Source organism: Oryzias latipes, chromosome 2 (genome assembly GCF_002234675.1).
Source record: "Oryzias latipes chromosome 2, ASM223467v1".
Lineage (NCBI taxonomy): Eukaryota > Metazoa > Chordata > Actinopteri > Beloniformes > Adrianichthyidae > Oryzias > Oryzias latipes.
In genome coordinates this window covers 21,946,215-21,968,983 of record NC_019860.2, presented here as the reverse complement: position 1 = coordinate 21,968,983, position 22,769 = coordinate 21,946,215, and the positions used below count along the sequence as shown (strand labels likewise).

General features: G+C 42.1%; 2 protein-coding genes across 9 annotated transcripts in view; both read left to right on the top strand.

Moving 5' to 3' along the window:
- LOC101174648 (mitogen-activated protein kinase kinase kinase kinase 4) overlaps positions 1–2,236 on the top strand; it is a 34,799-nt gene extending 32,563 nt beyond the window's left edge. For all 7 annotated transcript variants that reach the window (XM_023965937.1, XM_023965931.1, XM_023965953.1 and 4 more), the window contains 2 exons: positions 120–259; positions 338–2,236. In XM_023965937.1, the coding sequence (XP_023821705.1) occupies positions 120–259; positions 338–421 (224 nt within the window). In that variant the 3' untranslated portion in view covers positions 422–2,236. The remainder of the gene's footprint in view (positions 1–119; positions 260–337) is intronic.
- A 989-nt stretch (positions 2,237–3,225) lies between these two features.
- Positions 3,226–22,294, top strand: LOC101162349 (probable ribonuclease ZC3H12C). 2 transcript variants are annotated; one of them, XM_023965958.1, is made up of 7 exons: positions 3,226–3,393; positions 8,005–8,215; positions 12,944–13,746; positions 13,814–13,953; positions 14,034–14,268; positions 16,690–16,796; positions 18,641–22,294. In XM_023965958.1, the coding sequence occupies exons 3-7, from the start codon at positions 13,013–13,015 to the stop codon at positions 20,155–20,157; spliced, it is 2,733 nt and encodes a 910-aa protein (XP_023821726.1). In that variant the 5' UTR covers positions 3,226–3,393; positions 8,005–8,215; positions 12,944–13,012; the 3' UTR covers positions 20,158–22,294. The 2 variants fall into 2 exon arrangements, with proteins under 2 accessions (XP_023821726.1, XP_023821729.1); XM_023965961.1 differs by lacking the exon at positions 8,005–8,215.
- Positions 22,295–22,769: the final 475 nt, after the last annotated feature.

Below are 22,769 nucleotides of genomic sequence, written 5' to 3'. Positions count from 1 at the left end.
TTGTTTGGTTCACAGCAGAATCAGGCAGATCTTCATCCGTCCACATGAAGTGGACCAAACGGCTCAGTGCGAAAGTGGCTTTTAGGGGTGGAGCTAAAACCTGCTTCTCTCTCTGGCAGCCTACATTAGGTCAAACCAGATCATGGGCTGGGGCGAAAAGGCCATCGAGATCCGCTCGGTGGAGACGGGACACCTGGACGGCGTCTTCATGCACAAGCGAGCCCAGAGACTCAAATTCCTCTGTGAAAGAAACGACAAGGTGAGGATGCCTTTTTTGTACGCAGGTGAGCCGATCGTGTAGAAAAATTAACCGGGCTCTTCCTCCCGGATGTGGCAGGTCTTTTTCGCCTCCGTGCGAGCCGGAGGCGCCAGTCAAGTATACTTCATGACGCTGGGACGCTCTTCCCTCATGAGCTGGTGAAGGACGAGCCGCAGCCAGAGGAACGCAGAACGAAGACTTTTGGAGGGAGGAGCTGGAGAAACTCCGCCTCCCACCACCCATTTTGTGAATCCAGAAACGTAGCGGAGGGGACGAACGGCGGCGCGCTCTTTGCCCTCCCACAAGCCTCCTCCTTACCCAAGCCTTGCTGCCCAACCTTCCTCCACCTCCACCGAGGGCTGTGGTGTCTGTTTTTGTCATTGTGAACCTTTGCGTCTTGCGGGCGAAGCCTGCCGGGAAAAAAAGGCCGTCACTGAATACTTAAACGTGCCAGGAAGCGGATTGGCCCTATTTAGGCGAAGGTTTCCATGTGAAGCATGTTACATCTGTTGGGTTTTCCTCTCTTTAATGGTGCTTGACGTGTTAATCTGCCTCCTCGTCTTCACTTTTTTGCCTTCATCTCCTTAAAGTGCAGACTTCTTCTTAAGGGACCTTGGTAGATTTGTTTTTTTTTTATACAGGGTACTGGTTATCAGCTACAAATCTCTGCAGGTTTCTCCGGACTTTAAGTTTTTTAAAATTTTTTACCACATTGCCTCAAACTGCAGGTTCCGTTGGACACGTGTGGCCAGGTTTACGATGACTTGATGCTTTGGCGTTATGAAAAATTAGCCCCATGTGATGATTTTTTTTTTTTATATACACTGTATGTTTTGTATGTGACTTGCGATGCGGAGCCGTAAAGGAAAAATCCACACAGTCATCTGTAGCGTTTTCGTTTTTTTTTTTATATTAGTTCGTTTTTTAGTCTAAAAATCATGTTGGAGTCAGGTTTAGAAATGTGGGGTTTTTGACTTTATGGCCGCGTCCTGGTTTGGTGAAACTGTGAAGCAGACGAGCAGAACTTAGCAGATGGTCGCTAAAGTAGCTGCAGGACAGGATGGGAATTTGGTGGGAGGCTTTAGCGTAACTTGAAGCTAAAGTTTCCGCCGCCTGATGATTATTTCTGAACACGCGTTCCAGAAATATTCCGCCCTCGGAGCATTTTTACTTTAAAACCAGCCAATGGATTCAATATTGGACCTCTTTTCTTCTTGGATTTTAGATGGAAAAAAAAGCGTGTAGATTTAACCAAAACTTCATCTGCAAATCGGCTGTTTTTACTGTTTTGAGTCGACCGAACGATGTTTTTTTTTTCCTGATGTGGAGCTCATCTCTGCTCCTTTGGATGAGCGACGCTTGGAATCTTTTCTCTCGTGGTGCGTTCACTGTCTGAGGGAGGACCTGCACAGTTTCCTGTGCAGTGTATTTTGTCTGCACAGAGTCCCAGCAAACGGTTAATCTGTGAATCACCGCGACGGCGTTCCACTTGCAGTGTTACAGAACCACTGGTTTGAAGTAAAGTAGCCTGTTTTAAACTGAGTTTTTACCGTGTACTCCTTCTCAAGTATGAGGCTGCAGTTTTTTAACCGTAGTGCACACCTTATGTTGAAAATGTTTACAAACCATTTGTTTTGTCAAACCAATATACGCCCATATATGGATATTTATGTTGCTGTTTTTTTAGGGCAGTTTTTTCCCCCCAGTTTTGTATTTTTTACCTTTTTTGTACCATAATTTAGACGTTTGTGTTTCTCCATATTTTAGAGTGTCGTTTCACTGATTCTTCTATATCGTTCCGCACAGTGTGCCGCTGGTGGCGTTGGATTAAACGCTCCCCGCCGCCCCAGTTGAAGCGCACCCCCTCAAACGTCTTTGCCATGCCTCTAATTTATGTCTTCTCTGTGTGTACTATGGGAATTGCTGTATATTCCTGAAGGTTTTTTCCCCCTTGAATAAAATCAAAAGTAATTTACAGTGTTGTCTTAAAGAAAACTTTGTGTCACATTTTAATGAACACCAGGAACTGGCCATGGTGCTGAACGCTGCAAGAAAAATAACCTAAAGTAAGAAGCTAATGAAACAATACAATTAATAAAATCCATAAAAGCCGCTCAAAACGGAAGGTGAGTGTTCTTTCTGAAGACTGTTTAAAATGTATTAGCATCAAGAAGTTGAAAGAAAAAAGTAGAAGCCCAAGAACTAAGCCCTGTGGGACTCCACATGACAGAGGAAAGAAGTACTGAATCTTTTCTTCCTGCACACAGGTTTTTCCTGATAAATAAGACTAAATTTTTTTGCAAAGTAGCATCACAAATCCTCTAAAAAAGATTAAATTAAAATATGCTGGCTAACTGCATGAAAAGCTGCACCTAAATCCAGTCCAAGGACCACATAATCTGAAAAAAACCTCTCAACTTGGCTACAAGATCTAAAAAAAAATTTAAATACTTCAAGGAAAAAAAAAATACATAACATAAATTGTAATGTTATTTTCAAAAAATATGTATAATTCTTTACTTACGCGAGGAATCTTGGAGATGGGCTAAAATTAGACAAAACTGTTATTTCAGATGTTTTTCCTGGATTTTATTCCTGAACTTAAATTTCTTTTATGTGATTTTATGTATTTTCACCAAACTGTCGTTTGATAGCAATACCATAAAATAAAATGTTTTTTTACAAAACGGAATTCACATTTAAAAACCGCACCTTCTTATTTTGACCACCAGAGGGTGCTGTTTCCCGCACGATTGTCACCCAAATATTTTTATTCTGTTTTAAGTAAAGCTCGCGTTTTTATATTTTCCTAAAAAAAAGCCAAAATGTTTCTGTTCCTGTGGTGAAACCAATTATTTACTGTAATGAGTAAACGAAGAATTGAAAATTAAAAATATACTTATATCGCGAGTTTTTTTTTTCCTATTTTCTGCGTTCCCGCTCGTGCGCTCGTGCGACTTTAATTAAAAAAAAAAAAAAAAACTTCGGGGCGGAAGTGGTCTCGTCGCAGTCCTGCCGCTTGCCGGGTGGGATCACGCTGCGTCCCGCCGGATGTTTTGCGTTTTTTCGCCCCCGCGATGGAAAGATTCGACCGTTTGGTCGCGAAGCCGCGGCTCCAGCGGAGGCGCTGACGGGTGAGTAACCGCAGAACGACGCCAGCTGAGCGTGCGGCGTCGGTCGGAGCTGCGCGAGGAAAGCTGGCGGAGCCGGAGGTCGTGACGGTGCTGGTTTTCGCGGTGGCCGTGCGCGCGCGCGCTCCTTGCAGCCCGCGCTGTTGTCGTGGGACTCCTACAGCTGCAGGAAATGTTAGTTTTATTGAATCAAAATGTGTGTTTTGGTGCAGCTGTCGATTAAGAAAAGCGTCCGCCATTCAGGTGGGGGGCAGTTAGACTGTGAAGCGCCCCCCTCTACCCTCCACCAGCTGCCCGGTGCTCCCCCACAGCTGTGCCCTTTACTGCCAACTGGTTGCAGAGGCTCCCCCAGGACCTGGTCCAGGCGTTTGATTGGCAGATGTGCCTGACAGCTGTTGCCCCGCCCCCATTGGGGTCCAGACCATTATAGAACACCGGCCACCATATTGACATTTTTGGACGAAATTACCAAAATAAAAGGCCTACTATGACGTTTTATTTTGAAGTTGTTTTTTTTCTTCAGTTGAAAAAAAGTGGTAGTGGTAGTTTAAGATAAATATTTTTTACGTTTTTGGTTTTTTTTTATTATGTAAAGCACTTTAAAGAAAAATAGAGTTCATTTAATTAAAAAAATCAGACTTAACTATTTAAAAATGATTCAAATGGAAAAAAACAGCTACGTCTTGGTACAAAAATGATAGTAAATATTAGAATAACTCTGGAAGATGAATATAAAACTTGAAAATTTTCAATAAGAAAACCTATTTAAATGATTTTTTTAATTTGATTTTTTGGTTTGATTTATTTAAGTGTCATGCACTAATGTGCCCAGGACACACGGGCTTACATGACACTGAAAGACAAAATACATAATACATAAAGATACATGCCCATCACAAAAATCCAATAACCCCCTTAATCAGAGTCTAACAGAATACAAAGTGTCCATTCTTATTGTCCATGCCTTTGACACAAAATTTGCCAAACAAAAGATTTCATTTTCAAAAAGCCAACGTAAAATTTTATCTTCAGATAACCAAAACAAATCAGGACATTTCTTTTCTATGACCTCATACATACAAAGTCTCTGTTTTTCATACAAAGGACAATAAAACAAAAAATGAAATTCATCCTCCACCACTTGCAGCTCACAGAGTCTTTCCTCCTCAGGAATGCCTTTAAAACGCCCTACTTCCACCTGTAGGGGGAGCACTCCTGCTCTAAGTTGAGCATATAAGGATCTTTGTCCTCTTTTTAAGTTATACATAACATATGACTCAGCAGAAAATGTGTCCTTCATTTGCAAATAAGTTCGTAATTTTGGTTTTTGAAGCAGTTTCATTTTCCATTCTTTTTCATAATAACCAACTAAAGTTTCCTTAACATTATCTATCTTACATTTCAAACAATTAAAAAATAATTGATTTTAGGTTCACAGAGGACAGAATGTTAAATACATCATTACACCAAGGATAAATATGAGCTTTATCCCAATCAAATATTTTACGTGCAAGTCTCTCTGCAGGTATGGAACCAGGTATGGAACTTCTGGTCTTTGTTTAATCACACAAGGTTCCCACCCCATGTCCCCTTCTATGGCGGCTTTAGTGGTGAACCTGTGTACACCCAGAAAATATCTCATTGCCCCGTTTTGAACCTTATCACACTCAGGAGCGTCTTCATAACCCCAGACTCCTGCAGAATAAAATAACACAGATCCCACCATGGCATCGTACAATTTACTAAACGTGTCAAAACTCAACTCAGGACAGACCTTTTCTTATTTATCACTGCACCAAGCTCCTCCCAGCAGAATCTGATAACAGCTGCTTTCCTTCTGAGAACATCATATTTTTATGAAAAACAAAACCAATATATTTTATAGGTATCAGTATACATAAGAGTAGTTTTACCCCAAAAAAACAGAAAATTACTTTGAGGTACAAAAGGCTTTCTAAAATGAACTATTTGTGTTTTATCACCATTGATAGTGAGTCTCCATTTGTTACACCATTCATTTTATTTAACATTCCTTGTAATTTTATTTCGTCATCAGCTATCAAAACAATGTCATCAGCATAAAGTAAAATGCTCAAGTTCCAATTATTGATATCAATACCCAAGTTAGTTTTCTTAATTTCTTGAGCTAAATCGTTGACATAGATAGAAAAAGAGTTGGTGAAAGAACATCTCCTTGTTTGACTCCAAATGGTGTGGAAAACCATCCTGTTTTTAGGTCATTCACCTGCACTCAGGCTAATGGAGCCTTGTACAGAGCTTTCATTGCTTTATAAAATGTACCATAAGTAATTTATATTCAAGAAGATCTCTATCTATCCAGTCAAATGCTTTTTTTAAATCCACAAAACAAACAAAGGTACTTTTACTGTCTTGCAGTCTAGCTTTCACCACCGAGGACAGAACATAAATATTGTCAATACGCGTTCTATTTTGTCCTGAATCCATTCTGCTCCTCTACAAGGACTTGGTTTGTTTCTAGATAGTCAGATAACCGATTATTTAAAATACTAGAAAACACTTTATACACGGTACTCAGAAGGCTAATGCCTCTATAATTCAGAGGGAGTCTTGGGTCTGCTTGAGGGGATTTTGGAATCGGCTTGATGATCGATTTATACCAAATAGATAGCATAAAGCCATTCTTAGAACATAATCTAAAGAGACAACGTAAAGTATTTAACAATTTAGGACACTGAAGAACCTGGTTTGATAGTTCATCCACACCAGCAGCTTTATGAAGTTTAGTTTTCTCAACGACTTTTAGAACTTCCTCGATTGTAATATCTTGATTTATTTTGTCAAAGTAGTTCAGAGAAATTTTAAAACTATTGCCTTCAAGCAGTTTTTTGGATTTACACGTATTCAGAAAAAACTGGTCATCAAACAAGTGGGAACTACTATTACAGGTAAACAAGTTCTTATAATCTGACTTGCTCTGTTAGAAAAACAGAAAAGTCTGTTAAAATCTTGGCCTTCTACTTTAAAGTAATATAATATGATCTATAGATCAATTTGATCTTTTTTTGTTTGTTTTCAAGGCCCTTTACCTTTAGGTTAAAAAAACTACGATCAGTTTCTTGTATAAAATTGCAATATTTAAAGCAGTTTTATTTTATTTGAATTTTTTATTGTAAGAATTCATTTCTTTATGAATAAAAGTTACATTTTTGTTTGGTTTACATCAATAGATTTTTGAAAGACAAAACTAAATGAATTTTTGGGACTATTACGTGTTATTTTTGTGTGTTGAGTCGTTATTCTAACTGAGATTTATAAACTTTCTTCTCTTTAAAATGAACTAATATTTCATTTTTGACATTCACAGTATATCCATTAAAGCCCTTCAATCAAATCCTTAAAAATAGAAAACATTCGTATTTTCTTTTGATAAATCTGTGCAGTTTATTTAAATATTGAATTTAATAAACTATTTTGTTTAGCATTTTGGTTAAATTGAGAATTAAACCTGGAATTCAGCTAAAACAATTCAATTAGTTTCAAGTTTTCAACAGAAATCAAGTTCAGATGATTAAAGGATGAAGTTTAAATGTGTACCTGGGTGCTTTAAAGAAAAGTCAGTTCAGTTTTTCCTGTTAGTTTCAGTTTTTACCCTTTTGTAAAGTAAAAAATGAATCACCACAGCTGGATTGTTCAGCTGTGTGGGTTTGTTACGTCTCTTTTTTTCACTTCACTTTATGGAAAAGCAGCTTTTACATGTAAGATGTTGCGTTTTTTGTTTTTTTTTTGATCGACGAGATCTTCGGTTGTTTCTTACAAACATTTTTGAGCCTGAGTTGTGGATTTTACAAGAACAGAAAAAACAAAACAACTTGTAATTTTTTGTATTTCAAATGATCGACCCATTTCTTTTCTTTTTGGTCCGTTCCCCAAACCATTATCCTTCCACCGCCGTGCTTGCCTTTAGTGTATTATTACATCAAACACTAAAGATTTGTGTTTCTTAAGTGTGCCACAACAATGCCGCCCCCCCCCTCCTCCTCCCCACACACTTATAGGGTCATAAAACTTTTGGACGTCCTTCGCCGCCCGCACTTGTTGCTTTTCTTTTCCAAACTCGTCCATGCTGTCCGTTTTTTCTTCTTCTCCTGCACTCTCTTAAATGCTAACGCAGTCTTTCAGCCAGCCTCTGTCCTTTCTATATGCCCCCCAGCCCCCCCCCCCCCGAGACAAAGACAAGAGAGTGACTGTGGCGCTTTCTGGCCAGGTGTTCTCCACCGCCGGCCCGGGTTGTAAAAGCCCCGAGCCCTCACGCTGCAGCTGCCCCCCCCCCCCCCCTTGTGCAGCTCTATTGTTCGGCCACCCGCCCCCTCGTTGATTCATCGGCCACACAGGCGTAAAGCCCTTTCAGCCCTGGGGGTTTGTGTGTGTTTGTGTGTGCGTGCTGGTGCGCGGCGACAACGCGTGCCTCGGGGGAAGCTGCATCTGCCCCCCAACCCTCCCTCCCTCCCTCCCTCCGCCTCATTGTGAGCCGTCTGAGCTCTGATTGGTGGAGGGGCAGCCACTCTCCCGCACACCGGAATGGCAGACATTGTCGGTCCATCTGTTCTGCCTCTCATTGTCCGGCTTGTGCAGGTCGGGGGGAAAACGCCGGGCTCCGGAGGAAGTCCCGGCCGCAAGACGGAGGTCGGAGAGCTGCAGCTGGGATGCTCTGGGCTTCACCTGCGGCGCGCCTGGATGCAGCCCGTCTGAAGACCCGGCCAGCCGGGATTCTCCTGCAGCGTTTTTCCTCAGAGGCTGAAATGAGATGCCCCTCTTTTCCGGCGCTTTGGTCGGTCTTTGTTTGGTAAGTGAGGCGAAGTTTTCACTGACATTTCATTTCTCTGGTTGGTCTCAGCTGCAGCGTCGTGAAAACACTTACTTTGAAATCAGGCCGAGCTAAAGGAAGGAGAATTCTCAAATGCTCCGTTTTTGCTAAAACCAGAAGCGTGTTCTGCATCGCCTTTCTCGGATTTCCAACGGTGCCGTTTGAAACTTGATCCAGGAGGATTTTTTTTGAGTCGGCGGGAAGCTCTATATCCGTGAAGAGCAGATACTGTTGGTGACATCTGTCGCAGGACAGGGGGAAAGCCTGCGATTCGGCCCCAGCTGATTCCTGCCAGCCCCCCTCCCTCCAAATCAAACTTTTTTTTTGTGGGGTGTTCACTGATGCATCACCAGGCCCCCCGCTCTCGTTAGCTAAAAGCTCCCGCTTACAGAGCTCCGCGATTACAAATTCACCGGCCTGAAGGCCAGCAGTTGCTGTCGCTGTGATGTTTAAAAGATGCGCCCACTCCAGCGTCAGGCCTGGGGGAGGAAGAAGGAGGTTGGTCCGTTAGGTGGGGGCCCCTTTCTGGGGGTTTAAGAACAACACTTTGTAGTCATATGTATTCAATTTGATCTATTCCTCCTTATGTTTGGTAATATATTGGTAAAATGTAAACATTTTTCAGCTTTAAGGAAACAAACAAACAAAATGCTTATTGATCAATAAATCAGGATTTACTGATCAGTGCTTTCAAAATAAAATTGACTTTAGTCATTAACTTATTCCTAATCACTCTTAGACATAATTTAATTTATTTTTAAATTAAACTGTAAACCCTAAAGCAGCTTTTTTTTTAATTAAATTAGCCATGAAATAATAGTTTAGAGTAAAATATGAACACCAGGGGCCTGTTTCAGAAAGGGGGTAAGTGTAAACTCTGAGTGGGTTAACCCTGAAATCAGGGAAACCCTGGGTTTTCCGTTTCAGAATGGGAGGTTTGTTAAACCAGAGAAAGCAGAGTAAGTCAAACCCGTTTCTGAAAGAGAGGTAACTCATACTCGGAGTCAGTGTCCATGGTTACTTACGCTGTGAACCTAACCTGGTCGGGAGCAGGTTTTATTCCCTAAACTCAAGGTTTCTGCCGGTCCCCTCCCCTTTTTAAAGACGAAGCGGTATTTTTTGCTTTAACCTTTATTGCCCAAATTTCCGTCACACAGAGACAAGTGACAAGAATGGCTTTTCCTTTTTTGGAGGACCCAATAGACGAGGAGGCTGCATTAATGCGTAGATAATTAAATTTACGTCGTGCAAGGATTTTGAGACCTAGACTCGATTTTTTGTCATTTCCCCATACGTTTTTGTTTGAGCGTTACTGTTTTTCTTTGCAGTCAATTACATATATACAATGGAAACAACATTAGATATGTATTGCTATGTAGATGTTTCATATGTCAAATATTGTCAACAAAGCCTACATCCATGACATGCTCAAATTTTACCTGCTTGAATTATGTTTTTATAATTCATTTTTAGCTGCTGCCATGTTCTTTTAATTCCTGCAGGATTGCATCTACATGAAAAGGAAATCAGGGACATTGGATTAGATTAATGTAACAATTACTTTTTGGAAACACAATTTGCTAGCACTGCTTAATTTCTTAATCCCATATAAACCTATACCACTTGATCAATACAAGGGTAGACATAAGCTCACTTTTAAAAACACAATTGCATGTATTAATATTAAACTGACCAACGTTTGCAAGAGGGGAAGGTTAACAAAAAAGTCCTCTAAACATTACCGATGTTAAATGCATTTTCCCCCAGATTGGTTCTGTACACTATGCAGCATTTCATGCAATTACACCAGGAATAACACTTCAAAAGTACACCTAAATATTGCCATTTTTTATTTCACACCTTACGCTATTTAGAAAGTTATTACAACCAATATTTTATAACAATGATTCAAATGCAAACTTATGCATTAACTTGAGCAGCTATGTTTTCCCACGCTAACTGTCTCTGTTTTGCAGATGCAGCGGTGTTGCTTTTCTTCCGGAATATGTGCTCATATTCACTGTAACTCTGCAGCAGCACGTCAAGTTCAGCTGGCGAAAAATACGCAGACCTCTTTTTTTCCATGGTTACCATGGATACTCGTAATATCTGCGCTCCATTGATAATGGCTTCTTATAGTCGCGGTGCGCACGCTCACCTCCGAATCAGTCCACTCAGAATTTATTGACCTAACTCCGATCAGCTTCTCTGAAACAGAAAACAGAGTTGTTAATCTCTCGATTGACCAACTCAGAGTTCAAGTTTAACATCAGAGTTGGTTGAACCTGCTTTCTGAAACAGGCCCCAGGGGGCAGAAAACTGGTATAAATCTCATAATATTTGTTTTTTTTTTTTGGGCTAAAAAAATGAATAAATCAAAACAAATTCACTGCATTTTATTTTGCAGATGTTTGGCCATGTTTGGAAAACAGAAAAATTTACTTTTTAATTGCTAAATAAAAGTAACCATGTTTCAGTTTAAACGTTAGGGATTCTGCAGGATCTCTATCGGCCCCCTATATACAATGATCCTGCAGTAAATCCTGTTTTTTAATGCAAAATGATTTTTAAAAAATTTTTTTTCCTCTGAAATTATCATTGGAATATAGTAGTAATGAGTTACTTTAATGTTTTTTTTGTTAACTTTTTTTTTTAAAAAGCTACCAAAGAAGCTTTTTAAATAACACAGGTGTAGGTGTATGTTTTTATTTTTTATTTTTCTGGCGTTTCTTCATCACTTGAATTATCCAGAACCACCTCCTTCAGCTTCGTCAAACGGAGCTGAGAAAAGAGAAGAGCATCCGCTTCAGTGAAGCATGAGCGGCGGGTGGAATCAGCTGCGTGAGTCACCTCCAGAGGTGGGCTCTGGTTTATGCCAAGGTCTTCGTCCTGATCACCCCCCCCCCTAAAACCCCCGCCCCACAATAAAAAAGGCAGTTTGATGTCGTGTGCGTTGGGCGGGTCACTGGCTGCAGCCTCCGTTTTGGCATTTAGAAGAGAGACATGCTTTCAACAGCTGTAGCTTAGCAACAGTAGCCGAGCCGCGTTGCTAGGGAGCCTTTTTCATAAAATGCAACTCCACCCAACACCCCCCCCCCCCCACACACATACACACTTCATTCCCCTTTTCCTTTACACCCACTTAAGGTCACCTCCCCTTACATCATTTACGTTCTTTTGACGTTCAGGTCCAAAGACAATGATCAGTTTTTTCTTCTGTCTTGGCTGTTTCTTTAATAATGACACAGATTGTTAAGCTTCATTTTGAAACGGGACATCAGACCAACGGCCTTCAGATTTTTTCTCCACACGTGTTGTTGAGTCGCCGTCTGACAGCCACTGCAGCACAGCCAATCTTCCGTTGGCCCAAACCCTTCAGAGCTTTGCGCTGTTTTAAAAAAAAAAAAAGACTCCATGACCACAGAGCGAGGAAGCATATGGACCTTAATTATAGGTTATGAAACCGGGGGGTGGGGGGTTGGCCCAAGCGCCAACAGTTTATGGAGTTCACCCTCTGTCGGCCCGTCCGTTAATGGGTTGGGGCGGTCTTAAAGAGAAGAGCAGAGAGAGAAAAATAAAAGAGCGGGAGTCCATTAATTAGGGCAGTGGGTGGGGTGGTGGAGGGTGGGGGTGTCATTGTTACAGCTTTGACTTATAATGCATTGTACGGTTTGCAGGCGCTACCCGCCCTCGCCGACTGGCTAAACGGCTGCCACGCGGCCCTCGCTCTCCCCCTCTGCCCCTGGCACCCTGGTCGGAGCTGCATGCAACGTTTTTCAATAGGCCAACCTTTTCTGTTGGTTTTATCTCCATAGCAACCATTTTATTTTGTGGTTGTCCGGGGGTAACGAACAGGTTGATGTCATTTTTAGAAGGATTGGCGAAAGCAAATTTTGGGATTTCCTTGGCAACTGAAGTTTTTTTGTTAACCACGCCCACATTCCTAGTATGTTAATAGGAAATATTAAATCATTTCGTTCAGCATGACCCGTGTATTACAATCTCACAATAATTTGGTAACAAAAAACATGCGATCAATAGATGAGCGCCGCTTTTTTAGCTCTCCACGCTAACGCCGTTTAAAATCGATAAACTTTAAAAACAACTTTTTTTTCCCCCAATTAGCTTCCGAATGATACTCGAGTAGTTAAGGGGGCAATAGATTCAAATTCCTATGAGAACTTGATTTTTATTTTTCTTCCTTAACCCAGGTTACGTTTACAACCATAACCCAGGGAAACCTGGGTTATGGTTGTAAACGTAACCTGGCGGCTTGTGGGTAAAAGTTTGTGAATGTCGCCCGAACACAAGTTTTCTTTTCCCATCTTGTGATGAAAATTTTCCCACAAAGTGGCCGCTGGTGGCCATCCCATAATAATTTTATAAGGTCCTTTGGAAATCTACAACTCGCGTGTTTTGGTTTTGTTTAAGTGGATTTTGAAATATCTTTTTGAAGTCCCATAAGAGATTTTGGCCCCGTTCTTTTTTTTTTTAATGGTTTTTTTTCTTCCGCTGTGATGTCATCATTTTTATGAGGGATCGTTCTTTATTTACGATATGAAATTTTCAGTAAAAAATAAGAATTGCTAAATGTATTCTGGTCTTTGCAGGACAGGATGAGCCATGTTTAGGTTTTAGGAGGGATTTTAACCTTCGGGGCATCTGAGTCATCGTCAGTCATTTTCAAGGTGGCGCCTCTCTCTTTAGGTCCCATTGAGGGGAGCTTTGTGAGAGGGCAGGCCTCCCCCAGGGGTGCTGGATGTCTGCGACAGATCCATGGGCCAGAAGGACTATGGGGAGGCGGGATCAGGCCACATCCTCGACCTGGGACTGGATTTGGAGTATCTCCACATAGCGGGGGCTGAGCGGCAGGCTGGCTGCGCCCTCACACCCCCCTCCATGAAGGAGCAGGGGGAGAGCTACGGCAACAACCCCCCTGGCAGCCCTCCTCCAGCAGGCCTTCCGTCTGAGCCGTGCGCCGCAACCGCCGCAGCCACCGATACAGATGGAGGGGAGGGCGCACCAGCTTACAGCAAGAACACCCACCAGCCACTCTGTCGGACCCCGTGTGTGGACCTGGGCCCTGAGGGACCTCCCGAACCCCCAGAGCAACAGCAGGAATCTCCGGTCCAGTCTGTGTTTGAGAAACCTCCAGTCACACCCAAGAAAGGGCCAGAGGCGGAAGGGAAAGAGTACCAAGCCAAGCTGGAGTTTGCCTTGAAACTGGGCTACTCCGAGGAGACGGTGCGGCTGGTTCTGTCCAAGCTCGGCCCCGACACCCTCATCAATGACATACTGGGAGAACTGGTCAAGTTGGGCACCAAATCCAACTCTGAGCAGTCGGGTGTGGCGCTGACCTCGACCTCATCGTCCTCGTCCTCCTCGTCCAGTTGCGGCTGCTCTGATTTGACGGACGGCCAGCGGTCGGACTCGCCCTGTCTGTCCGACTCCGTCTGCGACCAGGACAACCTGCGGCCGATTGTGGTGGACGGCAGTAACGTGGCTATGAGGTAGGTGTCCTCTAACAGGGTCCCATGTGATGAAAGACCGTTGTCAACATTTCCTTTTGTTTTGTAGCCATGGCAACAAGGAAGTGTTCTCCTGTCAGGGTATCAAGCTGGCTGTGGATTGGTTCCTGGAGCACGGTCATCAGAATGTCACAGTCTTCGTTCCTGCATGGAGGAAGGAGCAGTCCCGGCCCGATGCCCCCATCAAAGGTCAGCACACAGAGCCGCTAACGCTAACAAACGCTCCGGCGCCGTTGACCTCAGTCTCACATCAAAGTCTCCTCCCACAGACCAAGAGATCTTGAGGCGCCTCGAGAAGGAGAAGATCTTGGTTTTCACTCCCTCGCGGCGCGTCCAAGGTCGGCGCGTGGTCTGCTATGACGACCGCTTCATCGTCAAGCTGGCGTACGAGTCGGACGGCATCATCGTCTCCAATGACAACTATAGAGACTTAGCCAATGAGAAACCAGAGTGGAAGAAATTCATAGACGAGCGGCTGCTCATGTACTCCTTCGTCAATGATAAGTATGTGCGGCTGGAATGAAGGAGTCACTGCTGCTTTTCTCTGACCGATGTTCTTTTCCTTTTAAATAAGTCTTTACTCTTAACAACAGAGTTGTTATTGGCTGTGGCGGGGAGAAACAGCTTTGAACCCATATGCGACACTTTACTAGCGTAAAATGTAGCACAAAGCTGCGTTTCTCCGCGTCAGAATGAGCTAGTTTACGTTAACGCTACACTTTTACTTCAGACTTCATTGCTGCAAAGTGTTGCATATCAACACAAAGCTACTTTTCTACATATCAGAATCGGTTGTTTTTTTTGTGTTGATGGCCTAAACACTTTACTTTACACTTTACTTAAGTGAAGTGTTTTATATCAGCGCAAAGTATTTTTTCTATGCATCAGAATCGGCTGGTTTTCTGTCAACTGCATTAGCATGTTAGCGATGCGTGTCGACACAGAGCTGTTTGTCTCTTCGTCAGAATCAGCCAGTTTACGTTAATTACATCAACACTTTACCTAAGTCAGTGCTTTTCAACCAGTGTGCTGTGGAAAATTACCCATTTTCATTGATCTAAAAACATTTTCCATCTCCAGGATATCAGCTCTTTGTTCATCCAAACAGGCCCTGATAAAACACTGAGTAGTTAGAAATATGAAAGATCATAAAATACTTTTTTCTTTGTGTTTATTCTATTCTATGAAAGACACTTTGATAAGAATGACGGTACCGCGATTTAGCAGCAGCTTCAGCTATGTTTTTCCTAAAATTCCCGCCCCTTTAACTATCTCCACCAATCATTTTTGGAGGCTTAATCACACGTCATCAGTCTGACCAATCAGAAGTGGTTAAAGTCTTCACTTCCTTGTTCTGATTCTGCTCATAAAGTCTCTCAGTTCCAACAGAAATACCAGCTAAAGCTCGTCTTTAGCGGTGTAGCTTTCCACAGAACCCGGTGTCAGACCGTGGAACAAGTGAACAAAACCATGAAGCTCACAGACGCTAGTCTGTCTGCCATCTGCGGCAGTTTCGCACTACATCTCCCATGATGCATTGTTTTAAAGTGACTGCATCTCTGCACTACAATGAGCCTTCCCTGTTAAACACCACAATGAACACACATCAAACCGTTTTTAAATCTTCTTGATGAAATCAGAGGTCAACAGTTTAGTTCTCCTTCAAGGTTTGTGTTTATTAACAGCCAAACATCCCAGAGTTTGGTCCAAGTCATCTTTCTAACTGAAACACTTTTCTAATACTGCTGGATTATTTTATATGTTAAACTGAGAAAGTAATAATAACAACATTTAAGAAACAGGATTAAGGTGAAGTGGCCAACAGACAGAATTAAACTAAACTGGAACAATTTAATCATCTAAAAGGAAATAAAACATTTTTGTTCAAGTTTTCAAAGACTTCATCTTTGATTAATACAAGAAAAAAACCAATAAAATTTTAACATGTTTACTGTTGTGTTTAGCTACAGAAAACATAAATATAATGTTAGTTTTTTTGTGTAAATTTTATCAAATATATTGTGATCGTATAATTGTTCAAGAAATTACATCTGCCCTTGCACTATAATTGAAATAAATATAACAAAAATAAAAATAAATCACTATTTATTATATATTTGGGTTTTCTCTTGAGGTTATATGAAATTGCATGTTAATAAACTGGAGGAAAAAATTTAAAATATTTAGTTGAAAATTATTACTGAAAACTAACTTAACTTTCATTACATCTTTTAGAAAAAAAACAGCTGCAACTTCCAGCTTTTTCTTCCACAACTATCACAAAACTGCATGTGAGATTGTGGAGGGACTGTACATCAATACAGCTGTGGCTCAAAAAAGGTTGAATAACACTGACCTAAGTAATACGATGCGTATCGGCACAAAGCCGCTTTGCTGCGCTCCAGAGTCCGTTGTAATTACGTTCATTGCACAAGCGGTCAGAGAGTTACGCTAATTTAAAAAATGAAAAATGTCACCTCTGGAGCATATCGCAAAAAAACGGCAAAAATGGCGATAAATCCCTTCATGCATTTAACCAATCGGATAAAGCCGTTTTATGTAAGATGTTCGCCTCCTATGTAGACGAGCGGCATTAGGAGTATAATTTAAATTATGTTGACACTTATTCAAATTAATCTTTTGCAGTGAAATGAAAATTATATTTTTGGTTGTTCATGTGTCGCGAGTTGATTTTATCATATAGGTTATACCAACCCCACCCCTATAAATCGGTTCCTTTCATCATGTTTCAATCCTGAGCGTTGGGACAGTTACTGAAGTTAAACAAAACTGTAAAACAAATGTTCTGAGGTCCTGCAGTGAGGCATGGTGGTGAGAGGATTATCATGTGGGTCTGCTGTGGCAGAAACCGACTAATAGCTGCATCTTGTGATATCTCCCCCCACCCCCCACCCCCCCGTCAAGGTTCATGCCCCCAGATGACCCTCTGGGACGTCACGGCCCAAGCTTGGAAAACTTCCTGAGGAAACGGCCCGTCGTACCCGAGCAGAAGAAGCAGCCGTGTCCGTACGGTGAGAAAGGGGGTTTTCAGCCGTTGGGCTGTCAAAATATTTCAGTTCAATTCCAATTTGAATTCAAACCCAAATGAAAATAAACACAATAGTTTGAAATTGACAGATAAAACAAGACAGTGGGCTTGAAAAGAGAAATCTAGTCTGATCCCACCTCTGCGTATGCCTATTGACATTTTTGTTCAAAACATTCACATTACATTCTGCATAGCACCTCTGCAAAAGTGACATTTTTGTTGTTCTTGATCATTTCTAGCCCTGTACAGTTCCATCAGTGACATCTTGTAGGTTTTTTTAAACTTTTACTTTGTTTTAAACCTTCATCCGCTCCGTTCCATAAATCCACACCACAATTTGATGAGCACATTTCCTTTTTTTGTAGTACCAACGCACTGCTTTTTGAAGATCAGCTGATTTCTTAACTCGTCCTTGAGCATTTATTGTAAGTTTACTGGAAGTAAGGATATTTCTGGCTTTAAACATGATGAGTGCTATTTTAAGTTTCACTAGTTCCCATAATTCCAATAAACCCGACTTTATAACAGTAAATTTGTGTGTTTCCCATAATCCGCTCCATGAACTATTCAAATAGGTTTTTTTGTTAGATATACAAACCCTGTAGATTTGTCTTATAAGTATTTCCCCAAACTTCCACAATGTACTGTAAATGTGGTCATATTACCGAATAATATATTAGTAAACGTGTTTTGTGAGTGTATGATGCGATTTTCCCCAACACTGCTATGCTTTTAGCAAGTTTAGCTTTGACTTGCTTTATTTGTGGCTTCCATCTTATTTTGTCGTTCATAGTTACTATAAGGAACTCAATTTCAGTCACTCTTTCCAAAACATGATTATCAATAGCAACTTTTATTTCTAGATGTGTAGGAATTTGGCGATTTCCAAAAGTCACGAATTTAGTTTTGTTAACATTGAGTGAAAGTTTATTTTTGTAACTCTGTGTTTACCATTTTTACTACTTCACTGAGATTCTCCCATGATCGGCATAAAAAAGGTATTTGAGTGTATTTGACACCATCTGCATGTATAGGATGAACAGTGGGCCTAACGTTGACCCTTGTGGGACTCCACAGCTTAGATTTAGCAGGGATGAAACTGCTGCTGATTGCAGCTACTTCAAGACGTGCCTGTGTTTTCATTCAACAGCAGATGTAAACTTCAGTAAACCTAAGATATTTCACATTTATTATGCAATTTATACAATATCCTGAGGATTGTTGACTTTTTTTAAATTTAGAGTTCATGATCTCTTTAGAATTGAGTATTTTGAACATATTAAGCTTATACTCAATATACCCTTGCTTTTAACAAATTTCTCAGCTACAAACTTTATTTATGAAGCACATTTATTAGTTTACACGTGCATTGTTAGTGGAAATAGGCTTTTAGTCAAGATACACATTTTTTAGTGGGATTTTTCTTTTTTATGTTTTTGCTTTTTTGAAACTCTTTTAGCCGTTTTTAACCTTTTTAGCGTTTTAAAGCATCTTCAGTGAACAGCTGAGACTCTCAGCATTGAGGTGCAGAAATAAAACATCCTGGTTACACTTCATTAAAGATAGAAAGACTAATGAGGTAATGATTTGTTGAGATAAAAGGAAACTAGTTTTTTTATAGGAAATTTTCAATCACAAGTAAAAGAAATTCTAGTTTTAAGATGTATTCTCTAAAAATAAGTCCTTCTGTTTCAGAATTTAGACAAAATTTAGGGGGAAAGGCTTTTATTTTTGGGTTGAAAACAGATGAAAGCATAAATTATTATTTATTTAATCATATTTCTCTTGTAAATGTTGGCTGAAAACCGATGAATATCTTTGCTTCAGGGAAGAAGTGCACTTACGGCCACAAGTGTAAATACTACCACCCAGAGAGAGGCGCCCAGCCTCAGCGCGCCGTGGCGGACGAGCTGCGCGCCAGTGCCAAGACTTGCGCGCTCCCTAAAAACCAGGGGGAGGCGGGGCTCGTGAAGAGCCACAGCGTGCCCGCCGGGAGCACTGAGACGAAGAAAGGCGCCCCGAAGAGGCAGTCGGACCCGAGCATCCGAGCTCTGTCCTACAGCGACGCCGAGGAGAAGCTGCTGGCCAAAAGCCGAGCGGAGAGCCAGAAGAGCAGCGTCTGCGGGAGCGGCAGCAGCTCCAACAGCAGCACGAGCTGCGGCGGGGGGTTATCGGTGTCGCCGGCGCCCCCATCTTCACTGATCCTTCCGCAGGACCAGCCCAGAGCGGCGCCGCTGCTCCCAGCCCCAAGTCACGACCTCTACCCTCACTGCGAGTCTCCTGACTTGAGCTACTGCTCGGTGGCGCGAGCTTATTCGGGTCTGAGTCTCTCGTCCCGCCGGAGCCCAGACTGCCGCTACGCCAACGACGCAGACCTGCGGCTGGGCTCGGCGGGCTCCGAATGCGGCAGCGAGAGCAGCGTCAGCTGCGGCAGCAGCTGTGACTCGTACACGGAGAGGTCGTGCCCTGCGTGTCCCCCGGACGCCGTACTTGAGGAGCATTTTGCCAACCCCCACAGCCGGATTTACCCTCACCATGTGACCATGAGCCACGAAGGCTGCGGCCTTCATCCCGCCGAGTACCTGCAGCACAGCCACGCGCCGGGTTCAGGGGCGCACGCCTACCACATGACTGCGGCGTGCATGCAGAGCTTCTCCCACGATCAGCCCCCGCCTGAAGCTCCCCCCAAGCGCCCCCTTTACCCCCTGCCCCCTCACCTCCAACACCAGCCGCTGGCGTCGCGCTCCAGCTGTCCGGGAGACTACCACTCCCTGCACCAGCCCCACCCCCCCGGCTCCCCTCTCGGCCGCTGCTTGGCCCCGCGAGCTGAAAGCGTGTCCGACTCGCATCTCTACGAGCACCTTTCTGCGCCGCCCCATCGCCATCGCCCCAAAACCCTCCCCAGCTGGGACACCTACTACAGGCAGCCATCGCTGCCGCCCTCCAGGTACGAGCCGTCGACCTTTCAGAGTCTGCCAGACACTCGCCAGTCGCCCTGGCACACGCCCCCGTGGTCACAGGACAGCTACGCGCGGCATCACTCCTCCCACCCGGCCCTGCACCCATCGCCAACTCGCTATTTAAGCCACGCCCCGCATCCCGCACACCCTCCTCACCCCGCCTACCACAGATCTCACCTCGAGGTGCCCTCCCACACCCCACAGCACCCAGACTCCCCCGCGCGGAGCCGCCTCACGGACGTACGAGAGAAGGTGTACATCAACCTCTGCAACATTTTCCCCTCCGAACTGGTGAGCCGAGTGATGGCCAGAAGCCCCCACGCCACCGACGCCCAGCAGCTGGCCGCCGCCATCCTGGCAGAGAAATCCCAAACGGGTTACTAGGCAATCAAAAGGTGGTGGGATCTCCTGTCAGGACGGAAATAAAAGGACGAAATCGACACGGAAACAACTTCCGTTGGATCGTCACGTAAATCTCACCTGTCCGACTTAGGTGTGCCGGTTTTCTCTGTGTCGTGCACTTTGTGACTTCTTTTTCCATGTTGGTAAAAAAAAATAATAAGAAAAACGGTCAAAGCAGATCGTCTTATGAGACATTTTTGGTTGGGTTATGTTTTTTTTCGTTTGGTGGAAGCCGCCGCTGTAGAGATGGGTGACCCTGTCGTGTGTACCTTAGTTTTAGTAAGGGACATCTCTCAATACTCACTCTCTCTGGCCCCTCACGTTGGGTCAACTCTGGTTTCTGCTACAAACACGCCGCCGCACTGATCTGAGCGCTGTGTGTTTGCGTGGCGGCGTCCTCCGTCGTCTGTAGCAGATCCCGGCTAAGTCCATGCTAGACAGAGAAGAACCTCGTTTGATACAAATTGTATCATGAATAAGTCACTGACGTTCTGTACAGTACGTGGATCTCTATCAAAACCCTTGATCTGTTGCTATATGAGGAAGTGCTTTAAGAACAATGTTTGTATTTTTTAATATTTATGGAAAACAACAACTCGCTGAGACAATTTTCCCCCCCTGAGGAGTTGTGTGTCTTTATTTATGCTGAGGTCACACAACTGCTTTGACCTGATGGGTTTGAGGCTGGCTTTATCTTTAGAAGAGCTCAAGAAGAAAACAAATAAGAAGAAATTAGCTTCTTTTGACTGAATACTTATTTAATAAAGTATTGGAGTTGGGGTTTGTTTTATTTTTGTCATATTTTGGCAGTAGGGTAACACAATAGTTAACATTTTTTTGTCATTTTGATGTCGCAAGATAAGACTACCGTAATCATGTCAGTCTAACCCCTATAAGTTTATTTTTGTTTTTTGTTTGTTTTATACATAAAAATATAAAACTAAACTAATAACGCCAAGGCTGTAGGAGTTAAAAACAACAATATTTCAGTACAATCCCACTTTTCTATGCTATTATGTAACCCTACTTGCAATTAAAGTTTTATTAATATTATGATTATTTAACATTTGTAATTATGATCAGACCCAAGTGGATTTTTTTAGTGTTTTAGCTCACGGTGGCCATTTTGAACTGATGTAACATTAATTAACTAAACAAAAGGATTAACATGTGTCATAATTAGAAAAATCTAATTTTAATCTAAATCTAAAGTTATAAATTTATTTTCAAAAGTTTGGTTTCTGTAGATCTCTAAAAATGAGCTTGACAATTATAGTTTAACTTTTTTTCCATACGTTTTTATAAAGAGGCTTTTTAGAAAAATAATATATCATATTTATTATTTCTTCATCGAATAATAATAAGTGTAATAAAGTCTAGATCTGCTAGAATAGACTCCCATAATCCCTTTGGCTAATGCTTAATGTAGTCGATCTTTGTTCATATAAGCAAATATGGGGGAAATGTTTCAAAAACACAACAAATATATGTTTTAATTGCATTTATTTTAAATTGGATGACTATTTGTAACAGTCTACGCTGAAAAGTCTTTGTCCTTGTGTCAAATTTGATCAGGTTAAAGTTCAAAACGGCCACCAAAACTACCATCTAGCGAGCTCCACGTCATCCCAAGCCAGCTTCTCAAAGCCCGGGGGTTTCTTTTGTTCTGCTGTGCGTGTACGACAGAACACGTGTCTATGACGACAGGTAGTGAAGAAGCGCCTTCTCTCTGGCTTCCTGGCACCGTGTGTCAGTGTGGCATCTGAGCGTGGGCCCAAAAGTAATGCCTCTGCGTGGCATTGTGCATATGACACATCCAATACTCTGAACTATGTTCAGCTTTCTATTATGCATGAGTTGGTTCATTGTGCGCATGCACTCTTGTGTTTTAATTGTACGTTTAAATCAGTGTGTTTCTGTCTTGTTACTGTCGTGCTAGATGCTCGTAAAATGTTCACTTACTTGGCAGGAGCATCAGCAATGTGATGCCGTCTTACCCTTTCTTCTCTTTTGTGGTGTGTTTGCTGATAAAATCTATACAAATTTGAGCATTTTTGCTTTTAAGCTTGACATTTCACTGCTGTTAAATAAAATACTGGTATTAAAAAACAAACAAAGCTGTTGTCGTACATGTTGAATCGTTTAAAGGTTTGGCTTAAGCGGAAAAAAAAGGTCAAATTCAAAAAGGCAATTGTCTTTAAAAATGTTACAGAACATTTACTTCAGATAAAATTTTTTGTTGCAAAGTATATGTGCAACTCTTTTTGTACTGTGATCAGGTCAGAAAAAGGTCAGCACTACATAAAAATGTATTTTGTACTTTATATGCAACGTTATAGCAAACATATTTCTCAAATATTTTATTGCAATTTCAAAAAGACACTGTAGCATAACACCTAATATTTTATAAGATAAAATAATTATCTTAAATATTCAATAGTGAAGATTAGCTACATCCATAAGTGTATTCAATTTTTTTCCCCCTAATGATAACAATTTTTTTAAATAAAAATTCCCAGCCCATTCAATCCTTCCGGTATTTTATTTTGAAAGCCGACTATTTATGAACAGGAACAGGAAATGGAATGTATGAA